Source organism: Corvus cornix, chromosome 18 (assembly GCF_000738735.6).
Source record: "Corvus cornix cornix isolate S_Up_H32 chromosome 18, ASM73873v5, whole genome shotgun sequence".
Classification (NCBI taxonomy): Eukaryota; Metazoa; Chordata; class Aves; order Passeriformes; family Corvidae; genus Corvus; species Corvus cornix.
In genome coordinates, this window is record NC_046347.1 from 5,375,272 (window position 1) to 5,396,894 (window position 21,623).

At 50.7% G+C, this 21,623-nt stretch overlaps 1 protein-coding gene across 1 annotated transcript; it reads right to left on the reverse strand.

Annotated features, from left to right (window-relative positions):
* Nucleotides 1-834: 834 nt before the first annotated feature.
* Nucleotides 835-20,613, reverse strand: CDR2L (cerebellar degeneration related protein 2 like). Its single transcript, XM_010407488.4, has 5 exons — nucleotides 20,105-20,613; nucleotides 7,661-7,773; nucleotides 6,156-6,304; nucleotides 5,080-5,244; nucleotides 835-3,593 (listed from the first exon to the last, which is right to left on the reverse strand). Exons 1-5 carry the CDS (start codon nucleotides 20,181-20,183, stop codon nucleotides 2,708-2,710), a joined length of 1,392 nt encoding a protein of 463 aa, XP_010405790.1. The 5' UTR covers nucleotides 20,184-20,613; the 3' UTR covers nucleotides 835-2,707.
* Between the last annotated feature and the right edge of the window lie 1,010 nt (nucleotides 20,614-21,623).

A 21,623-nucleotide genomic window follows, 5' to 3' on the forward strand; every position in this document is an offset into this window, starting at 1 on the left:
CTTGGTGTTCCAAAAGCAATTGGAAAAGTTTAGATCAAAGGTGGCACCAGAGGCCAGAAGATGCTTATTTTCTCCTCCTTTGATCACTGAAAGCCTCACTTAAGGCAGGAATCAAGTGACTCTGACTCACACAGTCAATCAGGACGTGTATATATGGCCACTAATATTTTTGGATGCAGAAAAAATTTGCCCTCAGCACTTTGCTGAACATGCTGCTGATACACGGCAGCTGTGCCTTTGTCAAGCCAAGTACTAATATCGTGTTACTTACATCAGTCATTTTTGGATTTGTGGTTTGCAAAAAAGGCCGAAAAAAATTAGGATTTGAATTGGGAGCTTAGAAATTGTGTGGTTTTACAGAGACTTCCGAGCTGACAAAAGAGGGATTTTATCGCGTGGCAGTGTTGGCAGTCCAAGTGCACAAAAATGTGTGTTATATAAATAATGCAGCAGAATAGTTCAGCATATTCTCTTTCCTTTCTGCAAGGGTGCCTGAAGCACTTTCTTGACCCAAATTGTACATGAAAATCAAAGAATTAACTCTTGTGTTGTTCTTAAAAGTAAAAAGAGCTGTAAGAGCTGTGAGAAAATTGGTGTTTCTTTGTATTCAAGAGGAGAATAGAGCATTTAAAAATATATTTAATGTGTTGTGCAGTTAACTGTGATGCTGATCCACATGGGATTGTTTAAAACAGAAGGTGAGGGTGATTCCCTTCCCACACCTTTGCAGCATCAGCTGACTGCAGGGCAAACACTGCCTGGCTTAAACCAACACTGCTACAAGTGCCAAGTCAACGGGTGGTGAACGCTCCCAGGAAATCAACAACGCTTCTCTTGCTGTTGTTGTTCATTTTTATTTATTTTATTTTATTAGACAACTGCTTTCCATTATAAATAAATAAGGCATGAAGGTTCTCCATACTGTTGCAGAGCTGGTAGCCACAGCCGTGTGTGCAGCTCCTGATGTGTCGGGGGCCGTGGGGCACCTGGAAATGCAGAGCGTGGAAGAGCGGAGCAGTTGGTGGTTTTGAGGAGGAGAACTCTGGAGCAGGGGTGGTTTGCACATCACACTCCTGCCAGCTTACCTCTGTGCTACTCAGCTCAACAAAACAGGGTGGTTTTGGGGGGTTTTCTGCATTAATTCCATGGGGAGTGAAAGAAAAGTCGCTCCTTGTAGCATCAAAGCCCTGGACTTGAGGGATAATTCCATTTGAACAGTCTTCCCCTTCCAAAGCCACATTCTCATTTATTTATCTCAATGTTGCAGAAGTCCCAGCCGTTGACCCAAGATTTTGGGATGTAAGCTGGTGAAACGAGAATCCAGATGTAGCTGATGGTTGCTCCAGGCGGGTACAGAGTAGGTTGCTTACACTGAACTGCTGGGTTTTGTGGCTCAATGCTCAGGGTGTTGCCTAAGCTGTAATGAGATGCTGCTTCTCTGCCTAAAACATGTCTGACCGTACTAGGTCATCATCTAGTTCGTGGAAATTGGACACTGGTGATTCCTGAGACTGCACTGGCCTTTTGGCTGTGTGTTTGCATGTCTGTGGAAGCAAAAGTGAGGAGATTTCAGTGCTGGAAAGGGAACTGGAACATGAGAGGCGACAGTGTCTCAGCCAAGAAAGATTATTTTCAGCAGGAAGCTGAAATCTGTCCTTGTGGCTGGGGAGATGTTTGGAGCAGGAGTGAGGGGTGATGTGTGATCCGTGCTACTGCCAGGGCCAGACTCCTGACCCGGGAGATGCTGCATCCCCTGGCTTGTGTGCGAGTCCCTGGGAGTCAGTTTTGTAAGCCCATGCAAGCTGTTTTTAAGGAATTTGCTATGATGGGACAATGACAACCTCTTGAAGAGAGCTGGTACCCAGACCATGAGATGAGAGTGTGTCTCTGATATTGTAATAGCACTTCTTGTCTCGCTATGGGAAAGCCCTGGGCACCGAGTTCCTACCAGGCACGGTGCTTCACCTGGGTTGAAATACCAGGGCAGATTTAAAGCGAGTAAATCCCATATGCCTGCAAGGTCTGGAGAGTGTGGACTGAAACACTGAGTGACGCTGACAGAGATGGAACAATCAGTTTTATGTTTCTCTTCAAGTTTTTCCAGTTGCAATGAGCTTGCATTGTAAAGAGCTGAAAAACCTGACTGATTAGAGAATGGCTTAAATAGCAAGACCATACTGCCCTTTGGGGAAGGCAGAGATAGACGTCTCTTGGGTTCAAGCGTAGGTTCTTAGCCATAAAACCAAACTGGAGGACTGGGCTACTGTGCTGGGGCAGCCCCTAAAGTTCTGATGGCTTTTTGTTTTACTTTGAGACGCTGTACTCCAGCTGTGGCAGGACACTGGAGGACATCCAGGCTTTTGCTTGCAGATAATTGGGCTGTAGGACAAGCTGAAAAAGGGTGGAGGGGGAGATTGGTTTCTTTTTTATCATGGTGGGGTTGACATTGCTGTTGTGATGTCTGGCAGCGGCAGTAACTCATGCAGAGATCCGTCATGTGGTTTCTGAAATCCTCTAACTACAATGTACAATTGTCCCAACAGGCTGTCCAGAGCCCAAGCTTAAAAAAGTGAGTTGGGTCCCTGTGACATTCTCTCGCTTGCAGACCTCTCGAACCTTCAAAGCAGAGGGGCCACGTGGCATTTCCTGGGGCTCAAGAGAAGACGTGGCCATTGCAATTGCACGTGGGAGCAGGGAGAGCGAGGACTCATTTGCTGCTCTTGTTTTTCACCTTTGTGGCATTGATGTCCGCTTTCGTTTTCTGGATGCGGGAGAAGATCTCCTTAAAAAGAGCCTTGTACTCGGGTTGGCTCTGCTCCAGCCGCTTGTCCACGGCGTCCACGTGTTTGCTGATGGTCTTCTCCATGGTTTTCCGCTCTTCCAGCTCGTGCCCCTCTCCTCGGAAGTCCCTGAAGGAGCTGTCGCGGGAGATGGGCCGGGAGGTCTGGACGCCCGTGTGGCGCACGCTGTCCTTGTGCTGCCGGCACTTGCTGAGCAGCTCCTCGTACTTCTCCAGCAGGGCGTGGTACTGCTCGTCCACCTCGCGCAGGATGGACATGCCCCGCTTGCGCACGTTGTTGGCGTGCAGGGTGTAATTGCCCTCGTGCCGGCTCACGGCGTCCTTGGTCACGATGGCGTTCAGGGCCGTGTCGCTGCAGCTTTTCCGCACGGGGTGGTTTGGGGAAGGGGTCATGGATGTCCCGTGGCTTTTCCCTCCCTCCTCCTCGGACAGGTCGATGTAATCTGCTTCCGGGGCGTTGTTCAGCGGCTCGAGGAGGGCTTCGGACAGGTTGTCCTCTCTGCTGAGCAGGTATTTCTTGACTTGTTTCATCTGCTGCAGCTCCAGGAGCTCTGCCTCCAGCTCCTTGATGCGCAGTTTGCAGTTCTCCATCTCGCACACCCGCTGCTCCAGGTCCGAGTACTCCTGGATAACCGAGGTGTACTCGCGTTCCACCCTCTCCTTCCGCTGCTTCTCCTGGTTCACCTGGGATCTCAGCGAGTTCACCATGGCTTGGAGACGCTCGTTCTCCCTCTCCAGCGGCTTCTGGTTGAATTCTGTGGAAGAGCTGTGGACTTGGAACGCATCCTCATACCTGAAAGAGGAGAAGGATGCTTGAGCGAGTCTGACCAAGCGATACTCTGGTGAGGGATTTGTGTTTTATTGTTATGTAAGTAACTCCACTGATGTCCAAAAAGGACATGAGTTCATGGAGTGAGATGTGCCTTCTCCATGTGCCAGGAGACCACAAGGTGTGGCTGGGGGTCTTCTGGACACAGAGACAAACCTCTGTCCCACAGAACTTGCAGTTTTATTGGACAGCAGTAATAAAAGACAGGAGGGAAATGAGACCCTAAAAGGTAAAAGACACATCTGATTAACAGACAAGCCACCAGCATTGCAGTGAAGCAAGAATGAGTGTTCAAGTGCTACCAGTCTGAGCTGAAAGTAGGTGGCTTTGGGTTTTTCCTAGTGGGAGTCCATCAGCTGCTCTCTGCCCCATGGGTTCACCAACTACCCACTGCATATGGTGACAACCCCAGACCCACCCAGCCATATGTGCTTCTGCCTGTGCAGCCCTGTGATTGGGAGCTGCTCTGGAGGGAGTGAGGGAAGATTTACACGGCAAGGCAGACAGATTTTTGATAGAGGTGCCCCTTCTTCATTGCCTGGGAAGTGATAACAAGCACTTCCCCCTTCCCTTCAGGAATTTGGGTTTTTCTCCTCAGTGAAGTACCCATGGCACCCTGTTTGTTTAGAGCAGATTGGAACAGTGCAAGCTCCATGGCTTCCCCTGGGAGGCACGGCTGTGGGGGGGGGGGGTATTGAACAGATTTCAAGGCGCTGAAGGGCAGCCTGACCTTCAGAGCCAACTGTGGAGCTGCAAGGGGACCCGAGGTCCTGTGGTATGGGGGGAGAGTGGGACTGGGGGGAAAAGAACAACAGAGACATAAGTGGATTTTGCTGGGGGTCAGGTTTTGGCCTGATTAACATCCCCATTGCTGCTGCAGTGAAAATGTCTTTGGTTCATACCCTCTGGCAGAGGATGCTTTCAGTAACAAAGTTTATTGATTGCTTATCTATTTAAAGATCCCTCTTTTGTGGACAAAGCTGAGCAAGAAGTGCCCTCATGAGGTCAGTGAATTAACACAGTGGCTGGGTTTTGAGGAGGATTAAGGCTGCAGTAGTGCTGGAGGTGTTTGTACAGCACTTGGCAGCACGTGGTGTATCCGGCTGTGCGACTGGTGTTCCTGGGGAGTTCTGGAGTCACACAGCACAAAATGCACCATCTCAACTGCCTTTGGGGAGCCAGAGGTGCTGGTGCTGTGCTAGTTGGGGAAGGGAAGTATCACTGTGCTGGGATCATGAAGGCTCTGCTTTGCCAACACCACCTTAGGCAGGTGGGTTGGTGAGAGGAACATTCCCCCCTTCAGCTCCAGCCATGAATTTCAGGCTCTGATGCCCAACCTCGATGTCTGAGGGCTTTCTGTGCACCCCCAGAGCGGCTCACCCACCGCCTCCCCTGTTTGTTTGTTTGTTTGGATCAGTTTGGAGGGGTGGCTGAAGCCAAGGCTCCGTACCTGGGGCTGGAGCACAGCTCCTTAAGGCAGGGGAAGGTGTGGATGGTTCGGCGCCGCTCCCTCTTCTCCCGCCGGATGCGGAGCTGCTCCAAGCTCCGCATTTCTTCCACCTGCTTCTGCAGCTCCTCCACCTGGTTCTGCAGCCCCTCGATCGTTTCTGTCAAGCTGCAGAGAGAGGAGGGAGGACAGGTGAGCAGTCAGGTGCTACAGGTTCCTAAAAGATGTTTTTTTCCTATAGAGAAAGCCAATCTAGGGAAGGTGCTTCCAGTTTCTAGTGTGTCCCCTAGGATCATGACAGCACTTGGTTGTTTTTTTTTTTTCTTTTGGTCTTTCTCTGTGTGGTCACTCTTGAGTGGGGTTGGTTATAAAAAGGGCAGGGGGATTGATTTGAGTCCTTCTGTCCTCAAATCAGTTGGCTGAAAGAGTCACCTCTGGGACATAAGCACTATCCTGGAATATCTCTGCACTTAAAACAAGTATCTATTCCTTTTGTTTATCTTACAGAGAAATACAGAGACTGGGCAGAGATTTTGTTTTGTTCTGTCTGTGGACAGTTTGTAAAACACTCTGCTCAGAAACTCCCTCTCCACAGAGTTGTTTGCAAATGACGATGCATTGCAAGGACATGGCTTAGGCTGGTGTTTCTAGGGATGACCTTGATCATGGGTTTGTTTCAGGAAAGAAATATTACTGATAAACTGGTGTTTCAGCGTGGACTAGCCAGGGTTTCATGAGTTGCTGGATCTGTGCCTGGTGTTTCTGCTGGGCTGTGTGCTGGGGATCTCCCTGATAGGATTATATACCTCTTCTTCAAGGAAACTGATCTGAGGAGAGGCTGCTGTGCCTCTCTCTCAGTTTCAGATACTCTTTTATCCAGCCCTCATCCCAGGGACGTCTGTGCTGTGGCTGACCCCTGCTAACCAGCATTACTGCAACACACTTGTGTTCTAAATAACTGCAGAACTGGGCTGATACGACAAGAGAATGGCTTAAATAGCAAGGACAGCCTGCACCTTGGGGCAGGGGAAAGGTGAGCTGAAGGCTCTTGCATCTTGAGGATCCAGGGGAGGCCGTACCAGTGGATCTTCTGTTGGGATGTCTTGCTTTCCAGCACGAGCTTCTGGTTAGCCAGCTCCAGGTCCCGTGCTGTCAGGTCCAGCTGCTCGTAGACTTTTGCATGCTGTTCGTTCATCTGCCGCAGCATCTCCAGTTGCTTGGTCAGGTACTGCAAGGAAAAGTCAAGCATGAGCACTCCACGTCCAAAATTCAGGTTGTTTCACAAGCAGAAAATTCCTGCAGCCTTTGCTTCCTCTGACAATGTGCTCTGTGGGTCTGCCTGGTTGAAGCCTCTTCCACAGATGAAATATTCATCCCCTTGCCCACTGTAAATAGTTTGAACTTGTAAATATGATTGAACTTCCCCTGCCCTCTATGAAGGGCAGTAACCTCAATGTCTCTCTATTCAGCTGCTTTTTTTATTCCCAGTACTAAAGAAAGTTGATATTCCTGGGACTGAAAGTTGACTGAAATTGGCTGGTTGGTTACTGGATCCTCTGACAGATCGATTGCAAAAGCTGTGTTTCCTTGGGAATTCAGGCTAAAACTCTTAGTCCGTGAAATATGAGGAGACCTGCAGTTCCTGTGGATTTGCACACCCTTTCCTGTAAGTCTGCCATTGCAAAATTTTATCCTGGGTAGACTGGGAGGGGAGCATCTGCTCTGGTGCTCACTCTCAGCTGGTGCCAGATTCCAAATCCTATGGTGGACGTGCTTCTGACAGGCTGCTGGAGGGGGGATGGCTAAATCCATCCACTTGTTCCCTCAAACATCGGTTGTCTGATCCCTGCAGCATCATGTGCTGCTCTTGTGAACTTGCAGCCCTCCTCTGCCCTGTGTCCTTTTAAATCAGAGGTGTCCAATCTTTTTTAACTCACAGATCCCTAGAAGGCTTCCAGTGGATGAAAACCCTCCCAGGCACAGCAGGTTTAAGCCTCTAAGATCAGTTCTGCGAGCTCGTAGAAATACTGCCCTGACCTCACAGGATGCTTGAAATGGGGGTTTAGATTGCAGCTCTTGGAGAAAGAGCTATTTAATGCCTCTAACAAAGGGGGCTGTGTTATGGGGGTGCTGAGAGGCCAGCTGGGAACAAACGCGATTCTGAGTCTCTGGGATCAAGGGAAAGCTGCAGCAGAGCAGAGAGAAATGAGTGTGAAGGCTGGCGGATGTGCAGGGAAGGACAAACGTGACCCAGATGCAGCCTGATGCCAAACTCTGGTGCCAAAATCTGGCATGCACATCTGGGCAGGGAGCAAGGATGTGAGAAAAGGGAAAATGCCAGTTAGTGGGGGAAAGAGACCCTCCCCAGGGCTGGGATGAGCTTGAACAGACTTTAATCCATCCTGCTTCAGGCACTTACAGAAGATACTTCAATTTCCATGCCCCATGGCACATCCCTGCCTTACTGCTGGCATCTGAGCTGCTGGCACTGGTGGAAGTGCCCCTTTCCCACCTTCACCCTTAGTGACAGTGGTGGCCAAGCAGCCCCCGTCCCCACCCCTGTCCCGACTGTGTCCCTACCTACCTCGATCTCCTGCACTTGCTCCTCGTTGGTGGCATACATCTGCTGCAGGGAGTCCTCCAGCTCTTTGTTTCGCTCCAGCAGTGTCTTCCCCAGCTCTGCAGCCAAGTGCAAGTCTGAAAAGCAGAGGGACAAAGCTGCTGTAGTTCCCACAGCTCCAGGGCTGGGTGTGGTGGGATCTCCCCCTGCCGCCACCAGAAATGACCCCACACCGAGCACAGCAGCACATTTTTCATGGCACTGGTTTTACTGGCATGTTTTGACCTGGATGCATGCTCTCAGAACATACAGGTTCTGGCCTCTTGTCTTGCTGGGGTGCAGGAGTGAGGGGAGGCTGAGCTCAGGGCTCTGCAGCTCCTCCATGCAATGAAGATTTGGTGCTTTGCTGGCTGCAAAACCCTTCTGCACTCCCTGCACACTGTAACCAGGATCAGCACAGAATCTGGGCTGTGGCAGGTGCTCAGCACCTCCATCCCCTATTGCTGAGAAGGGCTCAGCACCCACCAGAATAGAGCAAAGGGTTGGTAAAGACCTGCAGGGCCTTGGGGATGCTCTGTAAATTATATTATTATCTCTAACGAAGGGAGTGCCTTGCCTTCCCTGTCAGCCTCCATCCATCACCTGCTAATAGACTGACAGGAGTAATAAAACCCCACGTGGCCCGAGGGGACTGGAGGCACCTCCCAGATGTGCCACCCTGGCAGCACTGCAGTGGCTGAATCCAAGGCTCTTTCCCTGGGGCAGCTCCAGGGAAAGGACAAACTGCTTTGTGTTCACTCTCCGCCACCTCTAAACGCCCGCAGGAAGCTACAGAAATAGTTGGACTTCAGGAGAAGTGCAGGGAAAAGTAGATGTTGCCAGTGTGGTCAGTTTAAAATACTGTTTTTGCTGCTGGGAAAAGAAAAAGCCTCCAGGCCCTGTGAATCTTGTTGTTGGCCAAAGCTTGAGCACACAGGTGATGCTGTTTGTGGGGCTGGGACAGCACAGCTGGCTCTGAGAACAGCCCTTTGCTTTTACAGGAGTTGGTTGTCTTCTTAAAGCCTGACTATGAGCACATGGGTTTCATTTTTCCTGATGCTTCTAGAGGTAACAGCTCTTAGGGTGGCAGAGTGCAAATCTGACTTTAAACCTTCCACGAGGAAGGAAACAAGTCCTGGTGTGTGTTACTGCTCTTTGTCTCTCTGGTGTGGTTATCATGCAGCTGTAGGTAATTAAGGAGTGACAATCCTGCAGCATATGAGGGGACCTGCCCTGGCATTTTCTTAGCCTGTGTAATGCTCCTCTCTAGTCTGCATCTAATGATGTGTTTTGTAAAGGCTCTGCCAGGGCTGAGAGCAGCTATAATTTTCTCTAGTACTTCATTTGGCCATGGAGTTGATTGAGAAAGAGAGATACTTGGTCACTAAGACAAGAAGAAGGGGAGCCAGGACTCCTGGGATGTATTCTGTGCCTGGGAAAGCCCTGACCTCTCACACATGACAAAATGAGGCTCACGCTGACCTTGGACACAAGTGCTTGCCAGTGGGTGAGCTACAGCACTGTCAGTGCCTGGGATGGGGCTTTCCTGATGGATAATGCTGTGCTGTGGGATGTGCTGATACGTTATTAGTTTGTGTGTTACTCGTGTTTCTTTCTGCTGGCTCCCCAGATGTGGTGCTGCCAACAGCTGCTCAGTGTGTCCTCGAATCTCCCCCTTCCATGGGAATGTGCTCTCCGGCTGTGCCCTGCATTGCAGGGTGTTATTATTAAAAGGGCTCTGACCTTTTTAATTATAATCCTCATCATTGCACAGTGACCCAGTCTGAGAGCTGCAGTTGCAGCTCTCCCTGCAATCAAGTTATTGGCATGTTTCCCCATGGACAGACCTCCTCCACCTATTTGGTTTTTTCCAAGCACCAAATTTCCCTAGTTTATAAAGTGCCCTTGGGAGACCCGAGTGTTTGCTATACCAGCTGGGGCTGGGGGAACAGCCAGATGCCAGCAGAGATGAAGGATAATTTGTGCCTTTAAGCTGCTTGGGGCTGTGTTTAATGTCAGCATCACCTTGCTACAGCCAGTGTTGTTGCTGGAGAGTGGCACCTTGGAAACCACATCCCTGGCAGCAAGCAGGGCCTCGAGGTGGAGGTGTGTAGTGAGAGGGCTCTGTGCTGTGCTCCAGGTAATGAGTCAAGTGTGTCCCCGTCCCTGCGGATTACACCAGTGCTCTCCCACCATATGGCATCCAATTTAATCAGCTGGGGTTGAGTTAAGTGGATTAGGCAGTGCAAGACCCTGCATTGTAATTTAAAGGGCTCTGTCAGCGATAATTTAATGGGGGAAATGGGCAGCATTTGGGGATGAGTGGGAAAGATGAATGGGGCTCAGCTCTGAGGAGGAAATTGAGTCTTCATTTCCATTTTGAGCATAAGGGCCTGGGAGACTCCAAGCTTGAAGGACATGGGGGAATTGATTCTTTTAGTGTCTTTTAAGTGCCTCAGTCGTTGTCACACACACTCCCTCACTCTCTGCCCGCCAGCCAAAGCATCCTTGGTAATCCTGTCTCATCCACCCCCTTGTGCCCGAGTCCTCTTCCCCACCTGTTGGTCCCCCCAGCCTGTGGAGAGGGAGGGGATGCTGTGTAGAAGTGCTTTAATGTCGTCTTTAGACCAGATCCCTCTTGATCTTTGTACTAATTGTGGCTCTGCTTGGGCTGAGGGAGCACACAGCTCCTCTCCTCAGAGACCTCGGAAACCTGAGGCTGAATTTGAAATTTCACCAAGTTGTTTGGGGGAGAAAAAGAACTGTTTAGGAATTCAGGAATCCTTTCTACATAGTACTGAGGTTTCCCCACATTTTTCGTATTCCTCTTTGCTTCTCCACTGTCAGATCAGCCAGCCAGTGCTGAAGGACTTGCCCTAATTTAGCAGATATGCTGATGCCTCCCTTCCCCCTCCCCTCTGGATGCAGGAGGAGAAATAAAGTGCTGTGTGTCCGCTCGATGTGCCCCATCCCTCCACATCCTGCCTGTGCTGGCCAGTCCTGGCTGTGAAATGGCCAATGTTCATCTTCAAAAATGGGGTCTCGATGCTGCCAAATCCTATCAGGAGAGAACTGTGGAAGCAAACTGTCCCGGGCAGCACCAGCCTGGCACCCTGTATTGCAAGCACTGACGTGACCCTTCTAATTAACACCAGCCAAGGAGCCACGCTGTGTCCCCAAACAAAGGGCTGTGCCTATGGAACCCTGGAGGGGAGGGATGGAGGCTGCATTTCCCTGAAAGCTTCCATGGGAAAGGCCTCTGAGCAAGGAGGGTGGGGATGAGAAGAGAGACATATGGCAGGAAGGAAGCGGGAGCTGACTCCAAGCAGTGCTTGGTACAGGGGAGCAGGGCTGGGCAGAACATCAAGGAGGCACTGTCCTGGAGCCACAGCAGCAGGAGATCAGCAGCAGCAGCCCAGCTATAATTCTGCTGCCTCTGTGCCATTGAGGAAACTTGAAAAAACCCCATCCTGATGCAAAAGCTGTAGCAGGTTGCCTTTGATGGAAGGAGGCTGAGGGACAAACTGCAGGGTATTCCCTCACGGTAGCATCGTGTGGCAGTGCTGGCACAGGCGGATGTTCCCTGCTTGGGGCTGCGGCAGAGCTGGGCACTTCCCCAGCCGTGCAACGAGGCTCAAAGAGGATTCGGAGCTGTTTCTGCCTTCCCAGTGCTGGCCTGCATCTGTTTGGGCACAGCACTCTGCCACAGCCCGCCCTCTGGAGGGGTTTCTTCCCTCCAGCACGTCCTGGCTGCGGCTTTGGGAGAGCGTAAGCCTGGTGCCGTGCAGGTTTCGGCTGCTCTTGGCACGATGATGATCTGGTAGCTGTTCAGATGCTCTTCGTAAATGCGGCTTTCTGGAGGAAGCCACCATCTGGTGCAGCTGCTTTGGACTTTCCCCTGTCATCTCTCTTGCAGCGAGGGATTCTCATGTTTAGGTTGTGAGAGAACACACTGGGGATGCTGCACTTGGCTCCTCACCTTTAATAAACCAACCCTGTCCCTGTCCTGCAAAGCCAGCAGCTTGCAGGGGGCACAGAAGTCCTTTGCTATGTGGTGCAGATGAGCAGGGGCTTGTGGATTTGCTGAGCATCTGTAAAGGAATTACTTGTGGCCCCTTCCTAAATGTGGGGCTGTGGAAAGGGCTGCTCCTGCCCTGTGCTGCACACGGTGAATGCATCCGCTGAAGAGCAGGGAGGAGGGTGTGGAGGTCTCTGGAGGAAGCTCAGGGTGCTTGTAAGCTGATGGATGGGGTACATTGAGAGTTAAGAACTGATGTTTAATGCTGTTGACGTTTAATTTAATGGCATTTGCTGTCTGCTCCATTACACACGGGTACTTAAAGTCAAGGGTGGGTGCAATTATTCCTTTCAAAGTCTAAATGAATGATGCTATGCTGGTTTACCCCGGGGTAGGGTATACTTGCTACTCATTTATTTTCCTTCTTAGTTGCAAGGGATTGTGCTGTCTGGATATATTACAATGAAGATCAGCTTTTGTGTATCACTTACTGCTGCTCCATGGCAGGTGATGGAAGCAATCTCTGTACTTGGCCTGTATAAGGCATTACAATGGAACTTGCTGGGGTGCAGGGAAGCAAATGCCATCTGGCAACATCTTAAAAACAACCTGAAAAAGCCTTTTCAACATGCCCCTTCCACAGAAGATCGTGTTTCCCAAGGCCAGGCAGAGCTTCCAGAGAGTCACCAGTGTTGCTGCTGGGACATGGATTCCCCATCCCTTTTACACAGGTGTAACTCAGACATTGCTGCTCAGTTCAGCTTTGTACTTGGTGTTCTGTGTGTTTTTTGGCAGGATCTGCTGCTTTGGTGTAATGTGGTGTTCCACAAAGGCAGGGCTTGCTTTGTAAAACAGCCCCAATGAAGCAGGTGGGGAAAAGCCGCTGTTGGGCTGGGTGAGAGCAAATGGGGTGTGTAAGCCCTTGGCAGTACAGCTGCCTCCTCCTCTTCCTTCTCCCCCTTTCAAGCTGTGGCTCTCGCTGGGCTGAGCTGATGTTGGTCACACTGGCATTTTCGTTACCCTAATGAGATTTGCTGGATTTCCTGCTTGGTTTTTTTCTTCCTTTTCTTTCTCTTGTGTAATCTGTTACGTGCTCCTGTGCTGCCTTTGGCTTTGCAAGTGTCCCTGGTGGGGAGCCTCAGGTGGTGGCAGAAGGGTATTTGGCAGGGGGTCAAGGCAAGCCCAGTGCACTGAGAACAGCTCCTTCCATGCTATCTTGAGCCCCCTGAGCAAAAGTGGCATCACCAAGGAGTGGAAATCCCTGACAAGGCGCTCAGGGACGCACTGTCTGTGCTGTGCTGCAGAGAAGCCCTCCAGCTCCCTTAGGCCCTGCTGCTCCCTTCCTTGCCTTCTGTATTTTTCAGTTCTATTCGGTGTTTTCTTTATCTGCTCTCCTTTATTCTTCTCAGATGCTCACCAGACATTTCAGATTTAATTTATACCTTCTCTGTCTTCCCTCTTATCATCCTGCACCCCAAATTCTCCCCTCTATATCAATGCTTGAGACCCAGGATGGTCACCTCTGCTTACAAGCTGAGTCTCTACAAACACACACAGAGCAGTCCCATCCCTGTGCCCACAGCAATCGCTGTGCCTTTTGCCAAGCTGTTAGAGCGTGAGAACACAGAGGATGTTATTAGACCATGGCTGAGGCCCCATCTGCATCTTTTCCTGCTGTTCTCTTATCTAAACAGCCTCAGTGCCTGTGTTTGCCTTATAGGCTAAAATGGTTTGAAAGAGCTTGGTGACTGGTGGCTGTGAGGCTCTGATAGTGCACCTGGATCAGAATGTCCTAAATAAATATATACAAGTGGGGCTGTTGAAGAGAAGGAGCAAAGAAAGAGGAGGGAAAAAGGCAGCCAGAGCTTTCCTGCATGCGCTCCTCCCCCGGGCAGCAAATCTCCAACTAATTAATTGTGTTGGGTTGCAGAAAACCGTGAATAAAGGCTTCTACTCTTTTAAAGCTAAAGACACAGGCATGTGGATGGCTGCCACGTGGCAGAACTCCTCTCCCCTGTGTGTTTTGGGGGCAGGAGGTTGTAAGTGACACAGGATGGACAAGGAGGATGAGCACCAGGGTGCTCAGCACAGTGCTGTGCATGTGCAGAGCCCCGAGCAAAGGCGCCCTTCGAAGGACAGGTCACTGTGCTCACGTGGCAGGGACGGTGCCCACAGCACCGGGCTGCCACAACCGTGTCACTTCTCCTGCCCTGCTCCTGATCACACAACATATTCCCCTACTCTGAGCCATTCCCAGCCAACTTGGATGCCCTTGTTCCCCTCTTGCTGGAGGGAGGCAGGTGGAACCACTGATCCTGAGTGATTTGGACACTCGGGGAGCAAACATTCCAGCACAAATGTCACTTTGCAGCTGTAGCAGCCCCCAAGACCCCTGCCAACACTGCCACTGCTGGTTACTTCTGTCTGCTACCTCTCATGTCCAGAGGCATATAGGTACAGAGACCTTTCTTCCACAGCCACGTGTTACAGCTAAATGCAGAAACAGCCTGACCCTCTGCAGCAACACCAAAAACCTGCCCACCTCTTATCTAGCAGCCCTGTTTCTTGACTTTGGAGAAAAGTGTATCATCTTGCAGGGTGCTGCCCCACTACTGCTCCCGGGGAGGTTAGGAAGCCCTGTTCCTCCAGGCACTCAGCTCACAGCCCAGCTGCCTTGTGCCTGGCTATTGGCACAGGCTGGAGATGCTGCCCATGTGGAAAGAGATCCTGACCTCAGATGAGTGATCAGTGCTGTTTGTGCAGCTGCACAGGAAGAGCACAGGGCTGTAACCTTCCAGTCTGAGTTTCCAGGGAAAGGGAGTCATGGAATACTTGATGTACTCTCCAAATGGTGTTATGTCCATCACTAGTCCTGAACAGGATGCAGAGCAGTACTTCTTTTGGGGGCCCAACACCAAAACCAGTGTCCCTGACACAGTTCTGCTGCAAAGACTGATGCTCATGGGATGTGCTGTGCTGCTCCTTGCTCTGCCTCCTCCTGCAGGCACCAGTGTTTGGTCACCACCTCCCAGTTCAGGTGCCTTCCCAGGACTCAACACTTGCTCATAGACCAAGAAAACTTGGAGGATGGCATGATCATGTCCTTGCTCCAACTGCTGCATATTTGGAAGAGGCCAACATGGACCTGGATATTACACACTCAGAGGTCTGAATTCTTCAGGGAGGAGGCAAATTAACTGAGCAGGGCCAGGGCAGCTGCACAACACATGGGGTAGACTACAGTGACTTCCCAGAAAGCTGCAGAGGAACAGGCTGTTTAAACCATTAGAACTGTCTCTTGGAGAGATGGTTTATAACTGTTTGTAAAATACACATGGAAAAAAAGGAAAAATAAACTGTAACATAAAATCCCTTTGAAATTCCCAGCTGTGCAAAAAGCAGCAGTTGTGTAACATCTGGTCTCCTTCCTTTGGGGTGTTTTGTATTTGAGATATTTTCCTAAATTCTTGGCTCATGTACCTGTTTTGGGCAGATTAAGTAGAAGCTTTGGAAGTCCTGAAGATATGTTTAGTGTGAGCGCATAGATCTGTTGGAGTGAGATGAGGTGGGAATTTAGCACTGTGCTGCTCTGGGAAAGCCTTTTGGGAGAGGAGATGGAGTGTGTGAGTGCGGGAGTGAGCGAGCCGTGCGTTATCCTGAGTGCTGGCACTGCTTTTAGCAGGAGCAGAATGGGACCCTGGTGCTCTCACTGCTCTAAGTGGTTCCTGCCTGTCACACTGAGTCAGTGCATCTGCCCTGTCACCAGCCAGCACTGGCTGGTACAGGAGCAAAGAAAGAGGATTGGAAAATGCTGGGGTGGGGGGACAGGCTCCACGTGCAGCGTGTTAGTGGCCGGTGCCTTGGCTCCCAGTCCCTCAGGCTCAGAGCCGCTGGAGGAAAATGTCCTTCAGGATTCAGACCATAAATCCTTCATACACGGCCTTGCCAAGGAGAATTGCCACTGTTAGCTGATTGTTGCAGGATACAAGATACGGAAAACTCTGATTTTGGTGTGGTTTGTTTTTTGTTTGGTTGTTTTTTTGTGGGGTTTTTCTTTGGTTTTGTTTGTTTGCCTTTTTTCTTTCCAGCGGTTCCTCTAATTCTCCTCCCTCCCACAGCTGGAAGTATGTGCCTGGGTTCAGCAGAGAGGAGCTTCTGGTCTCTCACTGAGAGCTGCTGTGTGGGGCTTTCTTGTGTCCCTTTTTCTTGCTGTCTTCATGTAACAGGGGAATTTTCACTCTAGGAAAATACATCTATATATATTCTTTTTTCCCCCCCTCATATTTGGAGCCTCTCATCCCTTCCTTAGACTAACCTGTCATCTTATTTCCCTTTCTCCTGTGACTTTTCTAGTCCCTCTTGTCATTCCTAAGCAGCTCAGCAATTAGTCACTGAAAACTTTCCACTTCCATAAGCTACCTGCTGTACTGTACTGCTAAATAAATAAGTGGCTCAGCTACTGCAGGCAAAGCTCTGTCCTTCTGGCTTGCCTCTGGGGAGGGAGGGAGGGGAGTTAACTGCTGTGCTCCTGGAGGACAGGCAAGGTGTGTGCCTTGTCCCTGGACTACTGGGATAACTGCATCATGAGGGGCAGAATATGGAGTTTCAGCAGCTCCCCCGTGCAGTGAATCCTTTGGGGAAGCTGATAATGGATTGCAGTGCTCTGGACCACCTGGGTGGTGCAGGTAAGGGTGCTAGTGGGTGCCAGGACAGATCCCCTGGGCTCACCCCAATGCCAGGATCTGGCCACTGGAGCACTGGTGACCCTGTGTCTTTACACGGATGAGTTGGAAGTGGTGCAAGCTCAGCACCTTGTGTCATTTTCCTTCTTAGCACGCAAGCAATCAGATGCTTGGCAAGAGGAGGAGGACTTTAAAAAGATCCTTAAATCTGGAGACCTTTAGAGGTTATAGCTGTAACATCCTAAGCCTGCATTGCAGATGGTTTGGCCCAAAAGTTTCTGTGGCTGCCCAGGACAATTGGTCTCAGAGTGGCAATGAGGTGATGTGCTGGTTCTTGCACTTCCTCTGGTCCTGCTGCCTATCTCAGAGCAGTGAGAGGCTGTTTATTGACATGGGAGGAATCACCCCACACTTATAGAATCCCACAATATGCTTAGTTGGAAAGGACCCATCAGGATCATCAGGTCCAACTCCTGGCCCTGTGCAGGACACCCCAAGAATCCCCCCATGTGCCTTAGGCTATGGTTAGGTCCAGAGATCATAAGGGTGGCTTTGAGGGGCCTCCTCTTGGGCTGCACTCTGCTCAGTGCAGACCTGAATGCTGGCAGGGGGATAGGGAGGCTGGGAAGATCAGGGAATGCAGTGGGATGACTGCAAGGACTCATCTTGGGAGATTGCTGCGGGGGAGATGATGGCTGGAAGTGGCTGGCAGAGCTGCTGGGTCTGTTTGGATCCAGATGCAATTGAGTTGGCACACAGCCCTCCCAAACACAAACACTCCTGATGAACAGGAAAGGTGCCCCCACTTATCCGCAGCTCAGACTCTCTAATTTTAGCTCATTCATTCTCTTGGGGTCTGGCTGCACGTAGGCCCTGTGCGCAGGGTGTGATGCAACTGTAGCCACATCATCAGTTCTCAACAGCTGGAAAAAGCTTCACCAGAATTGTATTCTGGTTTTAACACTTAGAGGCACAGATTTCCCAGCCCATGGAAGGTGGCTGGACCAAAGCAGCACTGATACCTGTTCATGCTTACAAAGCAATCAGCTAAGTCGTGGTACCAGGGAATTGCAGCTCCATTTTTACCACTTTCCTCAAATCAGAAAGCCTTCCCAGAGGGAACATCATTACAAAGGAAACCTCACAGGACACCACTGCTGTTACCACGTCATTGCTGCGGGTCCTGGCTGAGATTTGAGTCTCTGCTTCTATGTAATAAGGCATCTTGGTATAATGCCTTGAGCCACAGAGTGTTACAGTTTGCAGGAAACAGGTAAAGGAATCTGAAAGGCACTGGCTTAATCTGAAGGAGGCTGGAAGGGCCTTGACACTGGGGACCAGATCTTGCTGCTTCCAAAGCATGTGGTGGATGCAGCCAGTTGCTGTGGACACTTTAGGGGAAAGAAAGAGTGATTGGGATTTATTCTTTTGAAAAAATCAGTTACTTTGGCAAGGTGAAGCTCATGGAGGATGAGGAGGAAAGTAACAGGTGCTTGGTGTGGAGCTGGAGGCATGATTTCCACTCTGGTGCTAAAATGGTTAATTAACATAATCATCGCAGAGCTCCCAGTTAAGCCATCTGTTGCTTAGCAAACAGTTTTGGATGTAAATGTAATAAATATTTGATGATGCTGTGAAATGACGATAAAGGCCCAGCAACCAACTGGTTCACAGAAGAACCTTCTCTGCTCTCCTAGCTTGGATTGTTTCCTGTTTCTCCCACCGCTCGCTCCTAAGGAACGGTCTTTAAGCCTCTGCTTTTGTCCTCTGCCCTCCCGGCGCTGCTGCCAGGCGTGGGTTTCTGTGCGACCCTGGGCTCTTGGCATGCCAATCCTCTTAGTAACGCCTCTAATCATGCCACGCTGGATGTCTTGTGCTGCGCTTCCACCCCCCATTCCCAAACCAACAGCTCCACGGCTGTGCCGCCACCAAAGACCTCTGGGTGTCCTGCAAAGGCGCAGTGTATGTGGACAAAGTCTAGCACTGTCCTTCATGATGCTTTGTGCATCATGCAAATTAATTACGGTTGTAATTACCCCGTAGGACCTTTCCACTTGGCTGATTCCAGTTAAAGCCTTCCCACATCTCTCCTTCTGAGTTTGTGCAAGCCTGTGCAGCCCCTATTCATAAACAGGAGGCTGCAAGCCCACAGCTGGGCTTTGTTTTGGGTTTGTGTTTTCCTCCAGTTCTGTATGTGCTCAAAAGTGGGGCCTGTCCCCAGCATCAATCCATCATCTGGAGACAGTCATTCTCTATTTAGGCTGCTGGAGCAGAGCTGGGAACGTGGCCTGCAGTGGGAAGGTGCTTTTATTGTTGTGAGCCAGTTGTACAGTGCCAGTGCTGACTCATGAACCTGACACCAGGGACAGCGTTAGGCTAAAAATCAATTGGTCCCACGTTGTTCAACACTCCCTATATTCATCCCTAGTTCTGCTGTTCCTCAGCCTGCATCCTGCCCCTGGACCAGTGCCCAGGCCCCTTGTGAGCCATGGGAAGACGTCACCCAGAAATGTGAATTTCTGAGCATTCAAAGGCTGCACTGTTTATCCAGCTGATAGCTCCATCTCCGTGCTCTTGGCTTCGTTTGAGTGTTGTGTTTCAAAGAACAGAGCCCAGTATCCCACTACTTCCTGCTAATTGAGAAATCGGGGTTAAAGCCCAGCTGTGACAACCCCTGGGGGGCTGGTTATCATTCCTTGCTGGGCCCCTGTCCTGCAGCTGAAGTTGTATAAACTTCAAATCATGACATAATGTACTGGAGCAATGGTGGGCTGAGGCACTGCAGCTGGACTGCACATCCCTGCTGGCAGTCAGCTGGGAAAAGCAAATATAAAACTGTACCTATAGTGCAACATGCTGGAGGGGAACTGTGTTTAGGTAGGAATGATTTTTTGCTATGCATTGGCAAATCAGTTCAGTTCATTCCTGGGCCACTGGCCTGAAATGGGACTTCTTCCAGTTATTTACTTACTGCATGTTGAATCAAAATATTAAGATAAGAAAAATAATATTTAAAAAAGCCCCAAATACTCACAGGCACCAACTGTCCAGCCTTAGGATAAATATTCCATTGAACTAGGTACAGTTACTTCAAAGCAAACTACACAAGTGAACGTTTATCTTCTAACACGGCTATTTTTGCTGTTTGAAACTTGGCCTTGATTTTTTCTTCTCTTCCTCTATTTTTCCTGGTTTTATGGCTGATTGGAAAAATCTCCAGAAGTAATTAGGTGACTAAGAAGCTGAAGATCCCTCTGGATTTGGGCTTGGATAGCAAAAGCTTTTGAGAGACTTTCAGCATCCTCAGCAACACATTATTTGCCATGTATTAATTTCTAACTAATGTGCCTGGTAACTCTACCTTGGACTGCTCTGAAATAAAAGCAGTGTCATAACTACCCCTGCTTGATTCTGCCTGCAGCAAGTTTTTTGGGGAACCAGCTTTCTTGGAGATGTAACACAACAAATTATTTACTGCCCTGGTGCTCAGGACAGCTCTGGGCTCCCTACCTCTATCCATCGGCTTTAAACTTTCCTTGGCCAGGACAGTGGTTTGGAGCAGCAGAGCCGAGATTTGCCGCTGCAGGATGAGGTGCTGGCTTTGCCAACCAAACAGCAGACCAGAGAGAAGGTATCCCACCCTCCCATCCCCGGGGTTTGCCCGTTTTCTTGCCCGCGCATCCTCTGGCCCACCATCCCTGGCAGCTTGCGGCGTGCCCCCATCCTTACCCTGCTCCAGGTCCTGCTGGTCGTACCAGGGCTCCTCTTCCTCGCTCTGAAACTCCTCCATCCTGTCGGCGCTCAGCATTTAGCACCAGCGGCCCGGGGAGACGCGCAGCATCCGCCGAAGGAGGCCCCGCCGCCTCCGAACCGCGGAGCGGGATGGATGCGGGGATACGGGCAGGGATGCGGGCGGGGATGCGGCCTCGGTGCCCCGGCCGGGCCGGGAAGGAGGAGGTGGCACGACGTGGCAGCCGGTGCCTGGCCGCTGCCCCGGCTCTGCGTGTCCGGAGGGGCGGCTTCCTCCTGCCTCCAGGGCCGGGGGGGCTCCGGAGGGGGGGGATGCAGCGGGGACGTGGCGGCCGGGGCGGGGGGCACGGCTTGCACAGGGCTGGGGGATGCACAAAGGAAGGAAGAGGGCCCGGCGCAGCCAGGCAGATCCTCGTTCCGCAGCTCGGTGGGGACCTCTAGCATGGAAATGCTGCAAAGAAAACCGGCGAGAGGGAAGGGGGAGGCGAGGCGAGACCGGCCTCCTTCGCCTCCTTCTTCTCCGCCTCTGCCTCCTCCTCTCCGCCCAGCCCTGCCGCGGACAGCGGGGCGGGCGCGGGGCTGCGGGGAGAGGAGCGTGGGGCGTCGGGGTGGGGCTCACTCGGGCTGCGAGGACGGGGAGGTGTCCCGCAGTGCTCCTGCTCTGTCCCTCCCGGCTGGGAGGTCTGCCAGGAGCAGGGCTTGCGGTTGGAATGCCGTGTCCTGGCCTTGCCATGGGCTTCACGGTGGCTTGGGACAATTATCGGGACCTCTCAGTGGAGGTGTCAGGGTCTTCTCTGCCTTGCTGGGATTGTGTGGGTTGTTCTTCAATAAGATCATCCACCCTCCCTTAGCTGGGGCTGCAAAAGGGGACACCCCATACAAACAGCCCCACAGCATCACCTCAGTGTGGTGTCTTCCTCCAACCCTGTTTTGCACTCTGATGGGAAATCAGTGCCTCTGATGCAGGTTCCTCTTTAATTTCTCTTACCTTGCTGAAGGATGGAGTGAGCTTAAAATTCAGGGAAATGAGGATTGATACAGTTCTGAGGAGGAAATGTGTCTGTTACATATAAGTAAATTCAGCAAAAATCTTGGGATTTTGGTACTTGCTTTTCACCTTAATAGAATAAGGGTTAGAGATGGTGGTCTTTCTCCTAGATGGAGTTTGGTCCAAGGGATTTTATTTGTGCTTGTCAGCCCTGGAATCTATCAGAGATTCTAAGGTCCAAGTCAACTCCTGTGACAGTAACCCTGGGTTTAGATGATTTTTTTTTTTTTTTTTGGCCTTCTGTGTGATGGAACTCCATGGATTTATATTTGATTGCATTACCTTGCAGTGATGCCTACAGAAAAGGCAATATAAAGTGTCTATGCAAGAGCAGCAGACTGTGCATCCAGAAAAGATGGGATTTGTGTCAGAAAACTCTATCCAATCCAGCAGTGACAGGCAGCTGGGAGCTCCTGGATGATTAAAGCGAGGGCTAGTACTCAGCTCTTG